Raw genomic sequence first — 25207 nt, 5'->3', positions numbered from 1 at the left:
ATTGTTTATATAAATGACAAACAACAGTAGATCCAGTACTGATCCTTTCAGCACTGTGCTGATCACAGGCCTCAAGTCTGATAAAAAACCCTCTACCACTACCCTCTGTCTCCTACCATCAAGCCAATTTTGTTTTCAATTAGCTAGCTCTCCCTGGATTCCATGTGACTTAACCTTACCATGCAGCCTACCATACAGAACCTTGCCAAAGACCATGCCAAAGTCCATGGAGGCAATGTCTACCACTCTGCCGTAATCTATCTTCTCGGTCACCACTTCAAAAAATTCAATCAAGTTTGTGAGTCATGATCTCCCTTGTTCAAAGCTGACTTCCTTAACCAGTCTTTGCCTTTCCAAATGCATGTAGATCCTGTGTCTCACAATCCCTTCCAACAATTTACCCACTACTGATGTCAGGCTCACCCATCTGAAAGTTGACATCCATCTATTTCAACTTCTATGTGTTCTGCGTTACCGTTACTCATTCCATAGGTAACTGTGCCTCCTCCATGATAATACTGAACATTGGAGACCCCCAGGGATGCGTCCTCAGCCCCCTACTGTACGCCTTGTACACCTGTGACTGTGTTGCCAAATTCCCAATGAACACCATCTACAAGTTCGCTGACGACACCACCGTAGTTGGACAGATATTGAACAACAATGAGTTAAACTACAGAAGGGTGATAGAGGGCTTGGTGACATGGTGCAGTGAACTCAATCTCTCTCAATGTTGGCAAAACTAAAGAGTTGATCATTGATTTTAGAAATAAAAAAGGAGAACACACCCCCATCTACATCAACAGAACTGAGTTGAGAGAGTGAAGAGCATCAAATTCCTTGGAGAGACGATAACTGACAATCCGTCTAGGACTTCCCATGTCTAGGCCAAGAAGGCATAACGCCTCCTCTTCTTCAGGCAGCTGAGGAAATTTGGCATGTCCATCGCCAACTTCTACAGATACACCAGTGAAGGCATTTTGTCCAGGTCCATCGTGGCTTGGTATGGCAGCTGCTCTGTCCAAGATTACAGAAGGTGCGTGTGCATAGCCCACACCATCATGGAAGCCAGCCTTCCATCCAGGGAAGACTCCATTTTCATGGCTCGCTGCCAAAGAAAAGCTGCCAACATCATCAAAGACCCGTTGCACCCCAGCAACGATCTCTTACAACCTCTTCCATGAGGCAGGAGATTGCAGAAGCCTGACCAAACACACGAGCAGAGTCAGGAACAGCTTCTTTCTGGCCGTTATCAGACTATTGAATCGACTCTAGCCTCAAATAATATTGATCTTTCTAACACTGATCTTGCCTAGCACACATCCAGTGCAATGTGACCTGTATGCCTCTAAATCATTTTGATCTGTACATTCTTTGCTTACTATGACCTGCCCGTAGCACTCATAAACAAAGCTTTTCACTGTATTTCAGTACACATGACAATAAATAAATCAATGAATCCATCAAACAGAGGTCAAACACATCCAGCCTATCATATCTGCCATTAATTTTGTGTCATTAAATCACTGGTTAATCCAGTGTGGAGCTGGAAGAACACAGCAGGCCATGCAGCATCAGAAGAGCAGGGAAGTTGACGTTCGGACCCTTCTTCAGAAAATGCTTCTGACTCCAGCATCGGCAGGTCTTACCATCTCTGACTAGTTAATCTGTTTTGCAGATGTTTATTGAGAGATACATTTTTGACCAAGGCATGAAGAGAACTCCTATTCTAGTTTACAAAAATATGACATCCATCTGAGATAATGTTTTAGCACCTCTTTAAAGATTGGAGAGATCACTGAGATGATCTGATCCATCCATTGAGGAGAGTTGAACACAGATTATAAATATAATCAAAACCTATGTGTATGTGATTATGGTATTGGTGCCATAAGTTTCTCACAATTCTAGCCTACTTCATTTCTTTACTTGGACATAGGTAATTGGTCATTCACTGCTGCTATCTGTGGGCTGTTGTGCACAAAATGGCCGCTAACAGCAGCTGTATTTAAAGGTAATTTATTACATTTTGGGATGTTCTTAGAGATATGACAAGATACTGTGTAGACACCACATTTGCACTTACCGCGACGACACGCCTTCCAGTTAATTTGCCATTGGGTTTTCCCAACAACTGAAGACATAAATGCTTGTTCTTCCATTACTGTTAATGAGTCAGTCAAAATCTTGTCCGTGCCTGAAGGAATGATTTACTGAATTCTCCGCTGTTAGCAAACAATCCTTTGAGATTGCTACATTCTCCTTAAAATTGCGGATGCTGCTAAATGACTGTCAAAAGAATTTCGACCACAAATGATGAGGAAAAATTTTTCTTTTTTTGAAGGTTGCACCATGGCGCCAAGCGGACACCAGCTGACAGTGCCATCATCCACACGGTGTCTGCAGCCCACACAGTCTTGCTTAAAATGAAAACGCATTCATTTTGAATTTAAAATGTCAGTAATCATCTAACATACCTGAAAATTCTCCTGTTTCTCCCTCACCCCAGTGCAAGCAAGGAAACTCAGGGGGTCCTGACCAACACTATTCTGGACTCTACCTGGTAGAGCCTGGAGGCAGTTGTAAGAGTTGGAAAATAAGGCCAAGCTGCAGCCCACTCAGGCTGGCATCTTGGCTCAAAATGTGTTTCTGGGGGTCAATCTTTCATGTGCAAAGCCTTTATCATATTTACATAGGATCACACAAGAAGAAGACAAGGAAGCCATTATCCGTCCAGCTGACATTCACAAGGACGGCAGTCCCAATGTATACAATTCCCACCCCCCTTAAAGCCATGAGATCTCGTGGAAGAGGTGAGAAACTCGATGTAAACCCAGGCCAAATTTGTGCTGGTGGGACGGGGGAACTTTTGTGTGTGTGGTCAGGGCTATGTATGGGGAGGTAAGATATCTAGGACGTTCCTCTCCGATCAATCTAGACAGTCAAAACCAATCTAGAAGATCATTCTGTCCCTGAATTCCCTACAGTGTCTATCCATTGTAGGAGGTGATGCCTGCTACAGTCAGAACAGATACAGCTCCTATGTGAAGGAATTCAATGAGTTCTTAACACGAGGCCACAGACCTGACTCTTGACATCTAACCTGAATCTAACCTTCCACATCCTAATATTATGCACCCCTCCCCCACCCCAGCCCCCACATTCTCTCTATCCTGCTTGACTGGAATGAATATTCTGGACAGCAATGAAACAACCAGTGCATGTCACTGACGTCAAACAAAGTGGCCTGGAAAGGTCTCGATCTCCATGGTATGGATATCCCCTTTCCTGACCATTGTCTCTGCCATGTATTCAGCAGAGCTGGATATTAATTAGGACAGACAGCCAATTGCAGTGAAGTATTCTCACTGACACCGAACTGCTGATTCTCTTCACCTTCCAAATTTTAAAAAGTCAAATAGATGATTACATCATACACGTGGGATTACCACATAAACTCAAAACTGTAAACAAGCTTTAAAATTACATTGTTTTTAACCATAGAATGTGTCTATTACGTACCAACTTCAGGCATGTACAGATCACCGTAACGTAACTGAATTGTGAAATAAAACCAAGGACCTGAAGAACCTACTGCTATACTCATCCTCAAATTTGGTTGGTGTCTGTATGTATTGTGTGTTTGAGTGCATGGCTGTGATTGAGTGAGTCAGAGATATTCTATAAATTTACATGCAAACAATTTGGGTCTGAGACTGCTATGTCAATTACCAATGTATATTTTGCCTAAACTTTCTGCTTCCTCTATTTTAAGGGTGGTGCTCATCCATTTACTTAATTGGGTTAATGACTTTAATATAAAAAAATAGGAGAGGTGTTCCAGACAAACGCTCCTACAATATGATTTCAAGATATTTGGTAATTGGCAAGAAATTAATAAAGCAGTTTTCTACATGTGAGAAAATGGATTTAGCCTACATTATTCGGCCACTGGTAAAGTTTTAAATCAAATTCTTCATCACTATTATGACTAACATACGAATTAATTCGCTTTAATATAACACCTCATTCATGCTTTTCACCTAATGAAAAATTTTAAAGTAAGTGAAATTTATTATAACAAAGAAATTTGACTTTTAACTAACATAAAATTATTCCTTTAGAGCTGATGAACCTGTTGAGTTGTAATTATGAATTCAGTTCACTTTTAAAATCTAGTCACAACTCATTTTATCAGACGTAACAGGTCAGTTCAGTGATTTCTGATCACTTTTATTGCAGAGGATCTCACAGGATAGAATTTCTGACAGCAGTTTTCAATAGTTTTCCAGCCTGTTACAGAATACCGGAGACTGTACTGTTATTGGTGGTGTCAAGCTGAGCATGCTGTCAAATTTAGTGCAGTGCAGGACAGGGCACGGAGTGTCTGGTTATCAGCCACACAGGCAAGGGAGGCATTAGGCTGGTGATACCTTTTTTTAACATTCTCACTCCAAGTTCGGATCCAGGAGAACCCTGGAAATCTTAGGGACTTCAGGCTGGTATTCCCTTTTCCTGATCATTTCACCTGCAGACTGGATGCATCCTGTGAAATAGATGCAGGAAAGCGCTAAACTGGTTAAAAACTAATCAGTGTGATTCATTTTGGCAAGATGCTTGTGAGTTGAGGTCTGGATTTAAAATCCTGCCCTTTCAGCGATCAGAAACTTTGATTTTAAAGCCTTTTGGACATACCTTGTGCATCTGGCATAAGATTAGTTCAGCATGCCTGTTTATTTGAACAGGCACTGATAGAAGGCAATCTTAGGAGGGATCATGAATAAACAGATATTTCCACACAGCACGGGAGAATGTTGCTTTTGGTCTAATGAACCATTCTGGATTCCAGAATCTAGGTGTGGTGCTTCACTGGTTTACAAATATTAAATTGTTTGCCAAAGCAAAATATGCATTTTGGCAACAAGGGATCGTATATAATGGAAGGATTCAGTTTATACTCTAGATGTGAATTGTAGCAAAAACACCAATCAGAATGCACTTTATCCTGCTCGTACGTTTGAGCAATTGACACTGAAAATGCAGCTGACAGTCTCTGTAAGAGGTTACTCTCTCTCAATCCAAGCTATGCCTATCCACCCTTCCAAACATCCCCAAACCAGTCACACCCCACTTCTAAATGTGGTTAAGAACATTGCAGGCTGTTTGTCTGCTAAATGCTTGAGGATGCCCCATTTGATGTCTGCAGCTCACTGCTTTGACGTTGAGGGCCAGAATGTAATATCCAATGTATCCATTCCAGTTACGTGCAGGGAACATTCCCTACACCCTCTGCTGAGGATCTTTGGTGCAACAAAATTCTGACTCTATTGAGAACTTGCAAGATTTCACAACTATCTTTATCGACAGTGCAACATGACAGGGTGCCAATTTTTCTGCAATTAAGTTGGTTTTTGCTCTTCACCAATTTCTTAGAAGTTGGAAAGAATGTCTCAAATAGGTAATGAGTGTGTATGATAAAGCATCAGGTCTTCAGAAGGACCATTTCATCTGAGGTGACACAAGTGCAGTGCAAGAAGACTGAATACTGACATGGGTACCCCATACCAATTCATTTGCAAGATTGCTCAGAGAGTTAAGGAGCTCTTCTTTCAGCTCTGAATTTCAATCCACAGTGGACCGACTGACAGAGTCAAAATCATAGAATAACAGAATCCCTACAGTGTGGAAGCAAGCCATCCAGCCCATCAAGTCTGCACCAACTCTCACAAGAACATCCCATTCAGACCCACCCCCACTACCCTATACACGTAACCCTGCATTTCCTATGGCTAATCCACCTAGACTGCACATCCCTGGACATTATGGGCAATCTAGCATGGCCAATCCACTTAACCTGCACATCATTTGACTGTTGGAGGAAGCCGCAGCACCCAGAGGAAACCCACACAGACACAGGGAGGACTTGCAAACTCCAATCCGAAAGTCGCCCGAGGGTGGAATCAAACCGATGGTCCCTGGCGCTGTGAGGCTGCAGTGCTAACCACTGTGCTCCAGTGCTGCCCATCATCAACACTATTTAGTTAGTTAAGCAGAAAATTTCACCAAGAGGCTTGCATAAAGAGAAACATCAGTCTTTTGGGCTCGAGCAGGCTGGAATAAATTTTAACGTATTGGCCTTCCATTGACTTTGTCGAGTTTCAGAGAGAGAGAGAGAGAGAAATATCCAGGTGCTGAAGGTGGGTGGTTGTATAAGAATAAGTGCAAATTTTCTCCTTATTTGATATCATATATATGGGTTAGGAGCAGTTCAGAGAAGGTTCACTTGGCTGACGTCTGGGTTGGATGTGAGGTTATGTTATGAGGAAAAATAGGACAGGTTGTGCCAGTATCTGTTGGAGTCTGGAAGAATGACTCTTTGGAACTCTGTTCACCAGAGAATGGTAGAGGCAGGGTCATTGAATATTTTTCGGCAGAGGTAGATAGATTCTTGACCACAAGGGACTCAAAATCATTGAGGATAGGCAGGAATGTGGAGGCCACATTCAGAATGGCATTGCCTTAGTGAATGCCAGAGCAGGTTTGAGGCCCAAACAGCTTACTGCTGCCCTTAATTTATACGTTCACACCCTTCCTCAACATAATCACCTTGTCTGCACAGGCATTTGTTCTTTAACACCATTGGCAGCAAAATTGCTATCACTACCAAGAGCTAGAGGAAATCATATGTTTGTAGAAGCTCATGAGATTCCATAACAGGACATTTACTTGCGCTGACACTAGTATAAGTTAGAAAACCAGCAAGGGGTGTGACTGTTATAAAACCACATTGGCCATTTTTTAATTTCTGTGAATAACTTTCCAATAAGGCCACATCTGATTTACCTCTCATTCTCTTGAAGTATCAAGTATCTTTGGTAGTTTCATCTGGGTTACATTAACAGCCAGTTGTGCTGCTGGCTGGAATAAGAAGATCTAATCAGTTGCCATGGAATTTGTGAGGATCTCACAATGGAATTAATGCACTTCAGTTCGTGCTAGCACTCTTTATCGGTGAATGAACTGCTGTGGAATGTACTGACTAGAAAACCAAATTTAATGAAAGATGTACCTTATAGCACTTATTACAAAAAAAATCAAAATCTCTGAACTTCTGCAGGTCAAATTTCAGACACGAAAAAGCTTTGATGTTTTCTCTTCAAGATGCTGCTATTACCATAACACAATTAAAGTTGTTCTTTTTTCTGCAAAGTTTCTGCTGAGGTTTCAGTCATAAAGCAAACTCACCCTTCTTCCTCCCTCTCTCCCCTCTCTATCTACACAGATACCAGGCATGTACAGCCTTCGCCACCATGGACATACGATCAGTCATACCCATACCTTGGGCAGATCTCCACACCCTCTGTTCATCCGACAACACCCATCTCCCCTGGGCGAGCGAGTGGGATGCCGACAATCACAGCAGAAATCTCCAGCAGGCTTTCAGGTGAGCAGCAGATTCTCAGAGATTAAACCAGGTCTGGTTCAGGAAAGAAACAATGATATCGCAAATGTACTGGGCAAGATTAGCACCATAAGCCGACAGCAGGTAATGCTGGTTGCATATAAAGCCAGAGTGATGGCTGGCTAATGCAAACCAAATTATGTGTGTTTAGTTATTTATAAAAGTACAAATATCCACTCTTAGTACTCTAATGAGTTGTGATCACCATGACACATTTCAATTTATACCTAGTGTGATATTTATGCTGCAGCTCCATTAAAGCAAATTAGTATCCTAATGATAATCTAAATTTAAAAAGCCTCGGAGTAGTCATTAAGTCTGAACAGACTTTGATAAATATGTAATTAATGGGGTGAATGTCATCTTAATGAGGAACAGGCGAAAGCTGTTTTTTTTCTGTCTTTAGTTAACAATCTTAAGATAAAATAATAGGACTGCACAAATTTGAACTGTCTGACTTCCGAGAATGCTATATCTCAAGTGGGACGTTAATATTGGAACATAACAGACAGTTTTCATGACTTCATGCATTGCTCGACCAGTAAGCCAAGTTGTCATGATTTGGACCCTCCTAGTCTTCATTAGATAAAGGTTTAAACAGGATTATACCGTGCAGCATCTGCCATGGGTAAACCGATGAGGGTGATTTATGCGCTGGATGTAATGTGAGTTTATAGATTGGAAAGAAACGGTTGGTGGCATTCATATATTGGATGTTCTATCTTTAATGGCTATAATGGATATAATATTATGGACCAATTCTGGGCCATAATAAATTTACAATAATAAGCAGCTTTAGGTACCTGGGCCTTGTAGAATGTAATTTTCTTTCTAGATTTTCAATGAAATCCCAAACTCAGATGCGTAAATGAAATGTTGAGCGATCGAACAAGAGCAAAAATGTGCATTTGCTTTGCACCTTGAAAAATGGCCCTTGCAAGGTCTAATTCAGCCACAAATGGGCATCAAACCAAAGTAGTAGCTATTAGGAGGTATGACTAAAAGCTTAGTTGAAGCTTAAGCTTTGCAGAGGGCTTGAAGATGTCAGAGGGATTCCAGATTGCGCAGTCTGAATATGTGATAGCAATTCAGTGAATATTGAGGCAATAAGGCCATCGTTGGAGGGACAAAGGGTTCTGAAGGGGATGCTCACTGTTCTGAAGGAAGTTACAGGGTAAAAACAAGCAAAGCAATGAGGGAATTTAAATGCAAAGATGTGAATTTTAAATTTGAGAGCTTTGGAAACTAATGTAGATTAGTAAGGGCCAGAATGACAGGTGAGCATTAATTGTTGGAAAATAGGGTACAATAGGAGGAATAATGTTTAAGGAGTGTGGAAAAGAAAAAGCAGCCATTTCGGTCTTTGCAATTATCACACTGGGGGGAGGCAATGGCCTAATGGTATTATCGCTGGAGTGTTAATCCAGAGACACACATAATGTTCTGGGGGCCTCGTTTGAATCCTGCCACAAAAGATGTGGGATGTGAATTCAACAAAAATCTAGAATTAAGAGTCTAATGATGACCATGAATCCATTGTCAATTATTGGAAAACCCTATCTGGTTCACTAATGCCCTTTAGGGAAGGAAACTGCCATCCTTACGTGGTCTGGCCTACATGTGACTCCAGACCCACAGCAATGTGTTTGAATCAAAACTGTTGTTTGCGAAATTAAGGATGGGCAATAAATCTTGCCTAGTCAGTGATGTCCTCATCCCATTAATGAATTTAAAAAAACTCATGGCAAAGGCACAGGAAAGAGTTTCAGCAACAAATGGGCCAACAGATAGCATGAAAAATATAAAGTAGGAGGTAGTTGAGGTACATGATGTTGAAAGCTCAACTTGAGGATTGTGAACTGTTCATTTCAAACTGAGGCAGCAGCCAGGGAGAAGAATAGAATGGCTTTATGATGGGGTGACTCAAAAGACAATCGCCTTTATCTTCGAAGCGGTTAACTGGAGGAATTACGAGGCCAAATGTCAGCTCAGTAACGTGACAGCAGAAGCAGTGGAGGAGGGGAGTTGGAGAACTTCCATTGGTTGCCAGAGGCAAGTACCAAGGGTGGAGGCAGTAACCAAAGAAGATGAACAGCTTGCTCTACCAACGCGTGGCAATGGTGAAGGAATGTAGTTGGAGCAATCAAATGGACTCTTGCTGGAGAAAATAAAGATATCTCTGATTGGTGAAGGGTTGATATGAAAGGAAAGATTAAGATTGACAAGTCGCCAGGCCCTAAATGAGTTTTTTGCTTCTGTCTTTACGAAAGAAACGAACTTTGTAGTGAATGAAACCTTTGAAGAGCAGGTGTGCATGCTGGAATGGATAGAGATAGACGAAGCTGATGTGCTGAAAATTTTGTCAAACATTAAGATTGACAAGTCGCCAGGCCCGGATCAGATTTGTCCTCGGCTGCTTTGGGAAGCGAGAAATGCAATTGCTTCGCCACTTGCGAAGATCTTTGCATCCTCGCTCTCCACTGGAGTCGTACCTGAGGACTGGAGAGAGGCAAATGTAATTCCTCTCTTCAAGAAAGGAAATAGGGAAATCCCCGGCAATTATAGACCGGTAAGTCTCACGTCTGTCGTCTGCAAGGTGTTAGAAAGGATTCTGAGGGATAGGATTTGTGACCATCTGGAAGAGCATGGCTTGATCAAATGCAGTCAACACGGCTTTGTGAGGGGCAGGTCATGCCTCACAAACCTTATCGAGTTCTTTGAGGATGTGACTAGAAAAGTTGATGAGGGTCGAGCTGTGGATGTGGTGTATATGGACTTCAGTAAGGCATTTGATAAGGTTCCCCATGGTAGGCTCATTCAGAAGGTCAGGAGGAATGGGATACAGGGGAACTTAGCTGTCTGGATACAGAATTGGCTGGCCAACAGAAGGCAGCGAGTGGTAGTAGAAGGAAAATATTCTGCCTAGAAGTCAGTGGTGAGTGGTGTTCCACAGGGCTCTGTCCTTGGGCCTCTACTGTTTGTAATTTTTATTAATGACTTGGATGAGGGGATTGAAGGATGGGTCAGCAAGTTTGCAGATGACACAAAGGTTGGAGGTGTCGTTGACTGTATAGAGGGCTGTTGTAGGCTGCAGCGGGACATTAACAGGATGCAGAGATGGGCTGAGAGGTGGCAGGTGGAGTTCAACCTGGATAAATGCGAGGTGATGCATTTTGGAAGGTCGAATTTGAAAGCTGAGTACAGGATTAAGGATTGGATTCTTGGCAGTGTGGAGGAACAGAGGGATCTTGGTGTGCAGGTACACAGATCCCTTAAAATGGCCACCCAAGTGGACAGGGTTGTTAAGAAAGCATATGGTGTTTTGGCTTTCATTAACAGGGGGATTGAGTTTAAGAGTCGTGAGATCTTGTTGCAGCTCCATAAAACTTTGGTTAGACCGCACTTGGAACACTGCGTCCAGTTCTGGTCGCCCTATTATAGGAAAGATGTGGATGCTTTGGAGAGGGTTCAGAGGAGGTTTACCAGGATGCTGCCAGGACTGGAGGGTTTATCTTATGAAGAGAGGTTGACTGAGCTCGGACTTTTTTCATTGGAGAAAAGGAGGAGGAGAGGGGACCTAATTGAGGTATACAAGATAATGAGAGGCATAGATAGAGTTGATAGCCAGAGACTATTTCCCAGGGCAGAAATGGCTAAAACGAGGGGTCATAGTTTTAAGATGGTTGGAGGAAAGTATAGAGGGGATGTCAAAGGCGGGTTCTTTACACAGAGAGTTGTGAGAGCATGGAATGCGTTCCCAGCAGCAGTTGTGGAAGCAAGGTCATTGGGGTCATTTAAGAGACTGCTGGACATGCATATGGTCACAGAAATTTGAGGGTGCATACATGAGGATCAATGGTCGGCACAACATCGTGGGCTGAAGGGCCTGTTCTGTGCTGTACTATTCTATGTTCTATGAAAGCAGATAAACAAATGACTCCTCAGCCCAATGTAAATGACAGGTGTGGTTTTTTTTTCCATGTACCTACACAAAATAATTCTTTGTTTATCCTTAATTTCCCTTTCTGGATGTAAGCCACTGAATTGAAAAATCCCTGCTTCATGGTCTTTGGGCTTACAGGATATTCAAGCCCCATGTTACTGGTAGAAGTTGCCGCCACGCCTTTGAATGATGTTATTATTGGGCAGCGTTTAGATGAAGAAGCGGGCAGGGTGAGTGCAAATCCATGGAGGAACCCCTGACAGGTATTGCTGTACAGCAAGAAAATCGTTGCAGGATTAAACTCAATTATTAAACTGGTGATTAAACTGGAAAAAGTGTAGAAGAAAGTTATGGGGATGTTGCCAGGACTCAAAGCACTGAATTATAGGCATAGGCTGGACATGCTAGGACGTTTTTCTTCAGAGCAAAAGAGACTGAAGGGGGATCTTATAGAATTGTATAAGAACATAAGAGGCATGGATAGGGTGAATGCACTCAGTCTTTTTCCCAGGACTGTGGAATCGAGGACTAGAGAGCATCAGTTTACGGTAAGAGGGGACAGAAAATAGGGGAACCTGGGGAGAAAATTTTCTACACAAGAGGACAGTATGCATATTGAATCAGCTACAAGTGGAAGTGGTTGAGGTTGGAACATTAACAACATTTAAAAGGCATTTGGACAAGTACATGGATGGGAAAGGTTTAGAAGGATACGGGCTGAGTGCAGGGAAATGGGGTTAGCATAGGTGGGAATTTTGGTCAGCATGGACCAATTTGGGTCGAAGGACCTGTCTCTGTGCTGAAGGACTGTGACTGTATGAGATAGCCTGGTTACAATTGGATGGTGTAAGGATCGATTCGAAGGTTGCAACTGCTGAGCAGCAGAACACAGAGAAGACATTGGGGAAAAATGGTGCAGTTGCTCATTTGAAAGCTTGCAGGAACATTGAAAGGCTATTGAAGGAAATACACCCTGATGACAGGCACAGATGATTTCAACATCAGAAATGTCCTGCTATGTAGTGGATGATTCCAAAATGAGAACTTAACTGACAGCATGGTCAAGAAATCCTCATCTGCGGGTCTGTTTTAAAAACAAACCAAGTATATAGGAGCAACTTGTAGTGACTCATTCCACTGTGTTTTTCCCTCTGTGGCTTTGTCCTATCTAGATTCAACTATTCCAAATAGCATTCCTGAAAAAAAACTGTTTAATTACATACCTGACATGATACTTCATCAAGATTTACTTTAGTTTAACCCAATCATGTCCCCTTAAATTGACATTGCCTATGAACTGTCCTAACAAATAAAAGATGAAAAGCTTTGCCACAATGTTTCATTTTGTCGCAGTACTCATGTCTAAACAGTTTGTGGCTGCTTGTTGACCATCTTTATAATGTGGGCTAAAAGTGAACAAGTCAAGAATTGTAAGATAATACCCAAAGTTAGCCATTGGTCAGAAACTATTGGTGATGGAGGAATGGTAACCTACAGATTAGAGGAAGCAACACATTCATTCCATGAAATTTGAGACAGGAAAAATAAGTCTAGGTTCTTTCCCAAGAGAAATGCAACTATTTAATATAATCTTCATTTTTAATTTCCAATTGTCATTAAAAAGAATTAAACTCAGATAAGACCTACATTCATTAAAGCCCACAACTGTCTGCCAGACATAGTTGAGGAAGTCATAGTTTGGCTCATTTCACTGGGTCCGCAACAGTCTGGTTGCTTTCGCAAAGCTGCCACACCTTGTCTGACAGACATCTTCAGGGCTTGTCACCTGTGGAAAAAAAGTTTTCATCTTCCTGCCAAATTATAGTTGCACTGGATCACGTTGATCTGAGTCATACTGCAGTCTCTGTCCAACTGCCGGCTTAAAAACAACCTCTTGTTCCTTAAGGCACCCAATCCTTTGAGTGCAGGTAAAACATGTGAGTCAAGTAGATATGTGCAAGTTAATCTCACTCAAACGCTGAGAGAATTCCATATTGAAAGGTGCAGATATTACTGAGGGCCCGCCTGGAATGAGCTCTATCTATGCCAGAGCTTTAAAAAGCACCAGTAGCCAATGCTAACAAGCAAACATATATGATGCAGAAGCTGCAATAAGATGAGAAATTGACATACTGTAAGTGCTAACGTTGTTGTCATCATTTGTCATCATTTCCTAGTTGCCAAATTTGGCTGTAAGTTTTTATTTGAAATTTAGCTTCAGACTCTCAGTGGCATTCATGGACAGGTCACCTGACAGCTCAGTTCCATTGCGCAGTAAATTTTCTCAGGATTGCACCGTCAGTATGGAAATGTAAACTTCTCAAACGTCCCAATCCACAAAGTCACTCAGCCAGTTTAGTCACTTTGTACTTCTGGGAATTGTATAAAAAGAATTTAATTCAATGTGTACTCGATTTAACTCTTTGTAGACTGGAGTAACATTCCTGAAGCAGAGACTAAACTGGATCTGGACTGCAGTTGTAAACTAGCATCTCTTACATTAGAAAGTATCTTGAGACTTACAATTTCAACTTCTACACAGTACATAGAAACATAGAAGATAGTAATAGGAGGAGGCCATTCAGCGCTTCGAGCCTGCTCCGTCATTCTTCACGATCATGGCTGATGGTCCAGCTCAATAGCCTAATCCTGCTTTCTCCCCATAACCTTTGATCCCATTCGCCCCAAGTGCTATATCTAGTTGTCACTTGAATACATTCAATGTTTTGGCATCAACTACTTTGTGTGGTAATGAATTCCACAGGTTCACCACTCTTTGGGTGAAGAAATATCTCCTCATCTCTGTCTTGATTGGCCTATCCTGAATCCTCAAACTGTGATCCCTGGTTCTGGACATACCCACCATCAGGAACATCCTCCCTGAATCAACCCTGTCTAGTTCTCTTAAAATTTTATAAGTCTCTATGAGATCACCCCCTCATTTGCTTGAACTCTAGCGAAAACAATTGCACCCCAGTCAATCTCTCCACATACGTCAGACCCACCATCCCCAGAATCAGCCTGGTAAACCTTCGCTGCACTCCCTTGAGAGCAAGAGCATCATTCCTCAGAATAGGAGACCAAAGTTGCACTCAGAATTCCAGGTGTAGTCTCACCAAGGCCCTGTATAACTGCAACAACAACACATCCCTGCTCCTATACTCAAAACCTTTCACAACGAATGCCAACATACCATTTGCCTTCTTGACCACCTGCTGCACCTACTTGCTTACCTTCAGCAACTGGTGCACAAGGATACCCAGGTCCCACTGTACACTCCCGTCTCTCAATTTACAGCCATTCAGGTAGTAATCTGCCTTCTTGTTTTTGCTTCCAAAGTGAATAACCTCACATTTATCCAAACAATGCTACACCTGCCATTGATTTGCCTACTCACCCACGCTATCGAAATCACGCTGAAGGATCTCTGCATCCTCGTCACAGTTCACCATCGCAGCCAACTTGGTATCATCTACAAACTTGGATAAATTACATTTTGTTCCCTCATCCATATCATTACTATATATTGTGAATAACTGGAGTTGTGGCAGTGATCCCTGTGGCACCCCACTAGTTACTACCTGCCAATTTGAAAAGGACCCATTAATTCCTACTCTTTGTTTCCTCTCTGCCAACCAGTTTCCTGTTTGTCTCAATACACTTGCCCCAATCCCATGCGCTTTAATCTTGCGCATTAATCTCTTATGTCGGACTTTGTCAAATGCTTTCTGGAAGTCAAAATATACTACATCGACTGGCTCCCCCTTGTCAACTCAACTAATTACATATTCATAGAAATCCAACAGATCTGTCAAGAATGATTTCCCCTTCATAACTCCATGCTGACTCTGTCTCATCCTGCCACTGATTTCTAAATACTCTGCTATAAAATCCTTGATGTGGTTTACTGTGGATATGGCAGATTATCATTATTCTGGAGGACTAGCAACCCATAATTCTTTTGTTTCCAATCCCACAATGAATTTAATGAACCTGTTGACTAGCACCAGATGCAATAGGCATAAAAACTATGAGATTGTTGTAAAACTCTAAGAGTTTAATTAATGTTTACCTGACCCATACTATGTGAATTTCTAGTCCGACACTCAATGCAGCTTGGATGACCAACAAATATTGTGCTGCCTACTTAGAGAGAACAGCTAAAAAAAAGCCTCAAATTGCCTGAGATAAAGTGTAATTCCACAATGCTCACCAGCAGAGCTAACTGCCTGTCATTTAGACAGAAGACTATACATGAGGAGCACAGACAAAGACTTGCATTCACATAGCATGTTCCACAACCATCCAAAATTTCAAAGTACTTTTCAAACAATGAAGTACTTTTGAATTATAGCCACTGTTGTAACATAGGAAACACAGCAACTAATTTGTGCAGAACAAATGCACACAGTAAGAAAATGACAATCATTATTTTTGTGGTATTGATTGAAGGTTATAAATTGGCTAGAAATGAAAGATAACTCATTTTCCTTTTTTCAGAATGGTGCAGTGGAATCTTTCATATCGATCTGATTGGGTAGAAGGAGTGGCAGTTTAACATGTCATCTGAAGTTGATATCTCTGACAATGTAGCACTCCCCTTGCACTCCAATTGCAAGCCAATGTTGATTAAGAACTTCAACTTAGAATGTTGAGACGTGGAGCCCAGCATGTTACTAACTGAGCCACCCACTGACATTGAGGGAAGAGGGTTCTTTTTATTCATTCACCATCCCTAATTATCCAGCGAGCAGTTAGAGTCAACCACATTGCTGTGGGTCCAGAGAAACATGTAGGCCAGACCTGGATGAGGATGGCAGTTTGCTTCCTTAAAGGATGTTAGTGAACCAGATGAGTTTTTCCTGACAATCAACGAGGTTTAATGGTCATTGTTAAATTCAAAATTCCAGATTTTTTTTATAAGTTCAAATTCCACCATTATTTATTTCATTACTATCTTTAATGGCACTGTGTCAACAGAAAAAAATGCATTAATGCAATTAAATTAAATCACCTAACTCAGTAATTTTCACAAAGCCTATAACATTAAGTGACAACAGAAATTGCTGGAGAAACACAGCAAGTCTGGCATCATCTGTTGCGAGAAAACAAAGGTTATCATTATTTTTACATTAAATTATAAACTTGGAACTTTTTTTTCCAAAAGCATGATTACATTTGTTACCAATGTAGACATTTTAATGACAACTTTTATTGGCTTTCTCTTAATTCTGCTTAATCTCTAATATCAGAATCCTCATATCAAATAAGTACTTAATGCTGTTAGTGATACAGCATAGAAGACATTTGCAAACTGAAAAAGGTATTTGAGACTCAGGAATGCTAAGCAACTGAAGTGTTTCTTGTGCAAGTTATTTGTTGGTCCACAGTGGATTCGTCAGAAAGTAAATTGAACAACTCATCTTTCTAGTTTACTCTGCTAAATCAGCTTTTGATGTGTCTAAAAGCAGTCAGCAGCACCATTAGAATCTTGCAGATGTAATTCTTTTTTAGGCTGCACTTATGTCAAAGCATTTCTAGGATGAGATGCTGTTTTTTGCCTTTTTTGATGCTTTCTGCTGTCATTACTCTGTACTCTTTAGTTTTACAAAATTCCAAAATCTTACAAAACATAAGATTGAGCTCTCAAAGGTCATTGAAGGCAACTTGCTTCAGTTGCTGGTAAATGTTGGTATAGATTACATCCTACTCATTGTTTAAAAGATCCAAAACAAAACACTGTATAGTTAACTGGGGAAGTTTGTGTCTAGGAGTTCTATACATTCAGAGAGGGATGGGGAGAGATCTGTCTTGTACAGATTTATTTGATTGACCATATCATTTAAATTCCTCTTTGATGGACATTATTCCCGTGTTACTGAAGTGATTTATATGTTCGCATTGCTCCCATAGATAGCTTGGCTTTGATATTCAGAAAAGAAATAAGCTTTTTCTCACTTAACCCCCACCCCACCCCAAGACTGCTGTAACATCTCATATTTAACAGTATTGAGCATTATGTTTAAGAGGAAAAACATCTTTCCCCATTCTATTTTAATGTTCCAACCATTCTACTTTTGGGAAAAGTCCCTATAATTTTCCTATCAGTTACACTAACAATCAACTTAAGATAGGCAGTAGAGCTTCTATTTCCTCCTGCTGGAAGTGGCATATGTTAAAACAAAGGAACATGTTTCAGCCTTCCTTGGTTTTGGGATTACCAGCAGCTTGGAAAACCTGTACTTTATCTGTGACTATACTGTGGCCAATCAGAGTCAATTTTCCAACTAATCAGCACTTTTTCTTCGGTAGTGATGGATTTTGTTTGGAAATTTGGCGTTGTTTCAGCATTTCTCCTGAAGAGCGCTGCAGCAACATGTTTGTCTTTTCAGCCACATTCAAGTTGTATGCTGCAAAGTGACTGTATAGTGACTGATTGTCAGCATTTAAGTATCTGGGGTCACTTACAAATAACAACTATTTTTTCTTGCAGGTGCCTCTGACTTGACAGCATTTGGAGACCCTCGAATGGGCATTGACCGCCAATTCTCAGCCCTTCCTTCTCTCTCTGACAGCCGCTTCACAGATCCTCGAATGCACTACCCAGGACCATTTGCGTACACACCCACTCCTGTCACTACAGGCATTGGAATTGGCATGTCTGCTATGACAACTGCAGCACGTTACCACACATACCTGCCTCCTCCTTACCCAGGCTCTGCCCAAGGTCAAACTGGACCCTTCCAAACTAGCTCTTCTCCCTACCATCTATACTATGGCACCTCAGCTGGGTCCTACCAGTTTTCCATGATGACAGGGGGAGACCGGTCGCCACCCCGGATTCTACCACCCTGCACCAATGCATCGACAGGATCCAGCCTTCTGAACCCAAACCTTCCCAATCAAAGCGATGTAGTGGACGCAGATGGGAGTCACAGCAACTCCCCAACAAATATGAGCACCACAGGAAGACTGGAGGAGGCGGTGTGGCGGCCATATTGACTATGAAGCATCTTCAACTCAATCAGAGAGCCTATGGATTCCTTCATCAATGGCAAAGCAAGTGCAAGATTTTCATTAGACCTGGAAACATTGGGGGCACTGAGAAAGCCGTGATTGGGATCATTGAGTGTAAAAGGAAAATATTTGTATTCATATGGTTACCCTTTGCCAGGTTTGTGAAGCAGATTTTTGTCGTTTTTGGAAATTCGTCCAAGTTGTTTTGCATCTACCGGCAAAAAGTCTTTTTGTCTCGCACCTTACCTTGTATGAAGCAAAACTGTTTTTTTTTTTGCCTGAATTTTATTAAAATAAATTAATATTGTTGCCTACAGATTGAAAGGAAGTTGCCAGCTTGCCTTTTCATCTGTTATCGGTTTCCTTTTTCAAAAGGTTACAGCTTCAGTTTTCAATCAAATTGACTACTGTGCAGCAAGTATTGCAAGCAGAGCAGATAGTTTGCGTTTTTTTAATAGCAAGTTAATAGCATTTTGGAAACAAAAAAAGCCAAAAAAAACAACGAACACTTTTCTTAACCAAATGGAATAGATTTCAGTTACAGAAATTATATGGAGCAAAGCTTGACATTATTTTGTGTTTTATTTCAACATCTGTGTTAGTTGCTTGACTTTCCTACTGGCACATTACATCCAGACAGGCAGTGGTTATTTGAAATACACCAGAAGCGTAAACATTTAAGATAGATATTTAATATTACTCCAGGAGCAGCAGGGTGATCCGGAAGGCTAATGGAATGCTGACACTTATTTCACTGGGGTTGGAGTACAAGAGCAGGGAAGTTTTACTGCACCTGTACAAGGTGCTGGTGAGATCACATCTGGAATACATGTGAGCAGTTTTTGTCCCCTTATTTAAGAAAAGAGATCAATTCAATGGAGGCAATTTAGAGAAGGTTCACTAGGATGATCCCTGGTATAGATGAATTTTTTATACGCAAGGGTTAAACAGGATGGGATTCAACTCTTTGGAATTTAGAAGAGCAAGTAGTGATCGAGGATCAAAAGATATAGTTTCAGGATAAAGGGGTACCAAATTAAGACTGAGATAAGAAAGAATTTCTTCTCTCTGAGGGGTGAGAGCCTTTGGAACTCCATGACACTGTTGGGGCCCTTGTGTATATGCAAGGCTGAGATGGATTATTAGACGAATTAAGGATGACAGGGAAAGAGCAACAAAGTGGGCATGAAGAATGTCAAATCAGCCATCATCCTGTTGAATGGCAGAGCAGGCTCAAAGGCCTAAATAGCCTATTCCTGTTCCTATGGTCCTCTATGCTTCAATTCACCTTTTCTTAAAAATGAAATAATTGCTACCTGCTACTGGGGTGGAGTGGTGCTGTGGATAGAAAGAACACTAGGTCACACCATTGTTCACAAGTTCACAATTAGAGTCATAGGGTAATACAGCATGGAAACAGCTCCTTTGGCCCAAACTGGTCCATGCTCCCCATGGTGCCTACTTGGCTAGTTCCAATTGCCTGCGTTTGGTCCATATCTCTCTAATCCCTTCCCATCCATGTACTTGTCCAATGTTTTTTAAATGTTGCTATTGTACCTGCCTCAACCATTTTCTCTGGCAGCCCATTCCACACACTCAGCACTGTGAAGAAGTTGCCCCTCAGATCCATCTTAAATCTTCCCCCTCTCACCTTAAACCTATGCCATCTAGTTTTGAATTCCCCATCCCTGGGAGAAAGACTATATGCATTCACCCTAGCTATGCCCCTCATTATTTTATTCACCTCAATTCATTGGTTGTTGGAGAGGGTGGATTTGTCTGTGATGCAGGCCAGGTGAGACACACTAATAACTGTCCATCCTTGAGGTGAAATGATGCACTGATTTGGAGATCGCAACAAAAATCACTTGCAAATTTCACCTATTTTCAAGCCGCCTTTGTACAGAACAAATGATTGCAATGGCATCTATAGTGGAGGAAGTCCATTGATGGGTTTTGGGAGCCATTAATCTTGCAGACACATTGACCAGTTTGGGTGACGTTAACAAGATAACCTGTATTTTTTGTAGCATAAAGAGGTATTGATGTTAGCTCCTATTCTGGTCCTGTTTTCAGTTTGAATGTTCTTTCTTCTAGAGGCAGATGGTTTATCCCCAAGGAGATACTTGATGTGTCAAGCTTTGATTTCCCCAATAGTTAGTGTCTATTAGTAGTGCTATTAGAAAAGTGTGAGTAACATTTCCAGATGTTTGCCCATTGGCACTTAAACCACAGTGGACCTGTTAAGCTTTGCAAACATATATTTCAAAGAAGGAAGAATGGTCAGTCAACACTGCTATATCAAATGACTCCAGACATGTCAGGCACCAGAGAAAGACAGGCACAGGAGCAGCAGATCTCAGATCCATCTGCATTCTGCTCTGGTTACTGGACCCAACTGCCAATAAGTCATGGCTTTTATAGTAATTGGTTGAATGTTATTTAATTTCCATTGTGAGTGTATTACTTCATTTGCTGGTCAACTCAAAAGATCATGGGAAAGCAGGACTTTAAATCTATGTTTCAAAGACTGGAACATGATTCACATAAGGAAGGTCCAGGGCTGCAGGCAGCAAAACAGCTGGATTTGTTATTTAAAGCTTTGGTTTCCAAGAGTTCCTTATTGATCCTTTAAAACAACGTATAAGGAACATTTATGTTTATTTGCTACCTTACAATAGTAAGATATGCCAGCTGTCTTAAATATGTACGCAGTGTGTTGACTAAAGACTGGATAACTTACGTCATTCTGATGAGCTATAAAATTGATATTGTTTTCTTGAGTCAAGCTCATTATTGTGTCTATATTTGTAAATAAGCAAGAGTTTTTTTTTCCAAAAATTTTCCAGCTATCGTTGCTAGTAATTGTACAAACACCACTGCGCTTCAGACTTTACTTTTCAACATTTTTTTTTCAAACAACTTCTCAATTGCATTTGCAAACCTCCTCTTGTTTATGTTGTCATTTCTCAAACCTAGATGTTGTAGGTGTAAAGTTACACGCATTAAGAAAGCATTTCCTGTTCACTGCAACCCAGCTATTGGATGCCATTTCTCCAGCACAGCAGCTAACTCCCACAGTGGATGGTATCAGGGCGGCTGGACTGCTGCAGGTTTTCTGATGAACATATTGACATTCATACTCTTTGTACCAAAGTTTGTTGAACAATTTCATAGTTATATTGTGGCTGGCTAATAAATTAGTTTGTTGAACAATTATTGACTTGCATCATTTATTATATTTCTGAGAGTTGATTCTACTCATCTTCCACTTCCCCACTCTTTGCTTAAAGCTCCTAACCCCTCTCTCTTGCTCCCTCCCCTTCTCTCTTCCTGCCTACTTTTCTCCTCTTTCCTTCCTATCACTCCTCCCCTTTACTCTGAATGCCCTCCCTGTCCTAAACTCCTGTCCTAAAGCAATCTTCTCACGTTGGAATTTAATTCCTCCCTGATACCCTGACCATGGAAGTGATAGAGCTCACCCCAGTCCTCTTCTTAGCCAATGCCCATACACCTTGCAGCCTGTATCACATAGAATTTATTAAGAGGGTGAGACTTGGCTGATCTTATACCTCCCTACTTCGGAATGCTGAAACTACGTTGGCAAGGCCACTTCAAACATGCTTCACACAGATTTTATAAAAACTAGGGATAGAGCCCATTTGGGAAGCCTGCATAAGTTGCTTACACAGGAAGTGGCCACATTTATTACTGGTAATCAATTGCTAATTGCTCTGCTTTTCTATTAAACTTGCCAGTGATCCTATCACAGTTTCAAACTGTTTGCCATGAATGGCACTGCCTAACATTAACAAAACTGATTTCACATTAAGACAAAGGAACAAAAGCTTTACAGTACAAATTGGAAATGTAAGAGTCCTGTGTATCTATAGTAGATAATATGGAAATGTATCCATTCTACAAAACAAAAATTAGCCATGTTTTCCTGATTTCTTTTTCACATTTCAAATACACCCACTTCTCAGCACAACTCTCACAACTATTTTAAGGGCCAATCTCCTTTCTACCCTCACCCATTCTCTGAACTTACACAATGTCCTGCAAAATCATTGTGAGCTTTAACCTGATAGAGAATTACTATGACATGCAGTTTAAAATGCTTTTTGAATCTCTTTCTCAAAATATATCAGAACTTGGGTGAGAGTTACAAGTTGCACTGAATTGCCATATCATGGTTTATGTCATTTCACCCATTCAGGGATGCTAATTCTCAGAAATTGAACAAGGGAAACACAATTTCTCAGTCAAATTGAGCCTCGGTCACAAATTTGGGAGAAGCCAGTGCAAATTTGAGTATTTTATCAGACGTTTTGCATGAGTCTTACATTACACATCCTCAATTGGTCAGGTCCATCAATTCCCTGAGACAGCCAAAAATCAACTCCAGAGGAAACAAAGAAAAATACAGCACAGGATCAGGCCCTTTGGCCCTCCAAGCTTGTGCCGCCACCTCTTCCCTTCTAATTCTAAACTATCTTCACTTGCAGGACCCGTATCCCTCTATTCCCTTCCTATTCCCAAACAAGAAGTGCACCTGGCGAACCATATAACTTTGTGAAATCTACAGCATGAAACAGAGGTGACTTCGGGTGAGATATATGATTTGCAACTATGATGCTGTGATACTTAATGTTAGGTCCTCTTGTTTTCTGAGGACAAGGCATAGTCACATAGTCTTGAAACAGCTGCTGGAAGTTATATATGCATACAACAATCACAAACACATTTGTATCTGTGTTAAGCTAAACTATTACTGGTGTACCGTAGCACACTTCCCTCAGTATATCTTGCTGCAACAAAACTGAGCTCAGGCAGGAAGACGCTAAGACATGCCACAATATGGTGATAACATCTTGAGCATTTCCCTTAAAGGTACATTGCAGATTTGGTGCACGACATAATTTGTTTAAAGGTTTAATTTGTATCAGTCATTTGTCAACTGTGGCTGTTTACATCAAAGACAACATAATCCAAAAATTGGTGGCGGGGGGCAGGGGGGGTCATGGTTGGAAATATCAGCACTTGTAGACACATAATCAAATTTGAAGAAACTCAGAATTATGTCTCAATTCAGTGCTGTACTCTCCTAACTGACGATGCATGGAATATCTTCTAACAGTTTACAATGTGTACTTTCCTTGTGTAGTTCACCATCCACATTTTTTGGGTATAGTTTGTGTTACATTGTCTCCAGATAAAACACGCTCCTGAAGGGACCTCTGCCTCTGAAAAGGTTTGCAAAAGATCTTTCCACATAAAGCCAATGTACTAATGTTATCATGGCCAAATGGTACTGTACTGTTTAACTACATTTATTCATGTTTCACATGTAAACTAAATTTTATTTCATAAATACATTTCACCTATCCTTAACATTCAGCAGCCTGTAGGTGACTGTAGCATTGTAAAATGCAGCACAACACGGTACAAGCTAAAAGGAAAAACCAGCTGCTTAATCAAACTGTCCAAAGCTGCATTTTTTAACCTTGGCGAACCATCACCAATATTTCCTCCGAACTCCCTCCAGTCCCACACACAGCACGCACACACGGCCAACTCATTAACCCAAAGAGGCAAAAAGAAGACTGCTCCCTAAAATTCCCAAGTAATAACGGTCCTCATTGTCATTTTACCTGTTCTCTTTATTGCTGTGGTTGAGAAAGTGTCATATGAATGTGTAAGTCAGGCAGCTGTTAGGACAACAGCACAAATTTAACCAAACCAGACAGCAGGTAAACTGTGTCCAGGCAATGACTGACTTCTTGGATGCACTATTTAAATAGGTGCACCGCTGCAAGAATGCAGATCAGTGGATATTATGGACTATTATTTCTTACGGATTTCCATAAGATTCTGACCTGGCAAGCTACTTATTTCTACCACTTTTCCCTCGTTCTCACCTGTCTTAGGATCCCCCGTACTGAGCTAAGCAACAATGCTTCTCAATGCCGGATGGATGTGTAAACCATTTCAGTCAGGCAATCACTTAGGAGAGAGAGTGGTATAATGGCGATTGATAAACACTGGATAAATAACTAAAAGCACCAGGCTGATGCTCTGGGAATATGGGTTCAAGCCTCACCAGGGCAGCTGGTAGAATTGGAATTTGATTAATTTATCTGAAATTGAAAGCTAGTCTTGGTAACAGTGAACATGAAACTATCGTCAAATGCTATAGAAAACTAAACTTGTTTGGTAATGTCCTTCAGTGAAGGAAATCTGTCACTGCTACCTGCCAGGCCTCACTGGGGCTCCAGAATTAGAGTAATGTAGTTGACTCTTGACTATAATCTGACCAACAATCTTGTAATGGAGCAAGCCACTTAGTTTGAGACCAGTAAGTGATGGGGAACAAAAATTGTACTTGACAGTCTTCACTTCCTGTTAAAGAAGAAGGAAAAACAACAAATTGGTATCTCCCTGAAATCCTTTCACGATGCTGCACAGTATAAGTATAACTGCAGTCCATCCACGGTTCAAGGTGGGTGACAAACAGTCTAAATTGACACTCCTGCGAGGAAACAGCTTGCCAAGAGACTTTTGCAGTATTCAGTAGTACTTCACAAATTTATGTAACCAGGATAATGGGAACTGCAGATGCTGGAGAATCCAAGATAACAAAGTGTGAAGCTGGATGAACACAGCAGGCCCAGCAGCATCTCAGGAGCACAAAAGCTGACGTCTCGGGCTTATACCCTTCATCAGAGAGCCTTTCTGATGAAGGATCTAGGCCCGAAATGTCAGCTTTTGTCATCCTGAGATGC

At 41.2% G+C, this 25207-nt stretch overlaps 1 protein-coding gene across 2 annotated transcripts in view; it reads left to right on the top strand.

Moving 5' to 3' along the window:
• The window catches only part of runx1 (RUNX family transcription factor 1), a 215778-nt gene extending 194169 nt beyond the window's left edge, over positions 1–21609 (top strand). For both annotated transcript variants that reach the window (XM_048541508.2, XM_048541506.2), the window contains 2 exons: positions 7283–7444; positions 17899–21609. In XM_048541508.2, the coding sequence (XP_048397465.1) occupies positions 7283–7444; positions 17899–18407 (671 nt within the window). In that variant the 3' untranslated portion in view covers positions 18408–21609. The remainder of the gene's footprint in view (positions 1–7282; positions 7445–17898) is intronic.
• Positions 21610–25207: the final 3598 nt, after the last annotated feature.

Source organism: Stegostoma tigrinum, chromosome 12 (assembly GCF_030684315.1).
Source record: "Stegostoma tigrinum isolate sSteTig4 chromosome 12, sSteTig4.hap1, whole genome shotgun sequence".
NCBI classification, from domain to species: Eukaryota; Metazoa; Chordata; class Chondrichthyes; order Orectolobiformes; family Stegostomatidae; genus Stegostoma; species Stegostoma tigrinum.
Note: the sequence above shows the minus strand (reverse complement) of the source record. Positions and strands in the feature narration are given on the sequence as shown.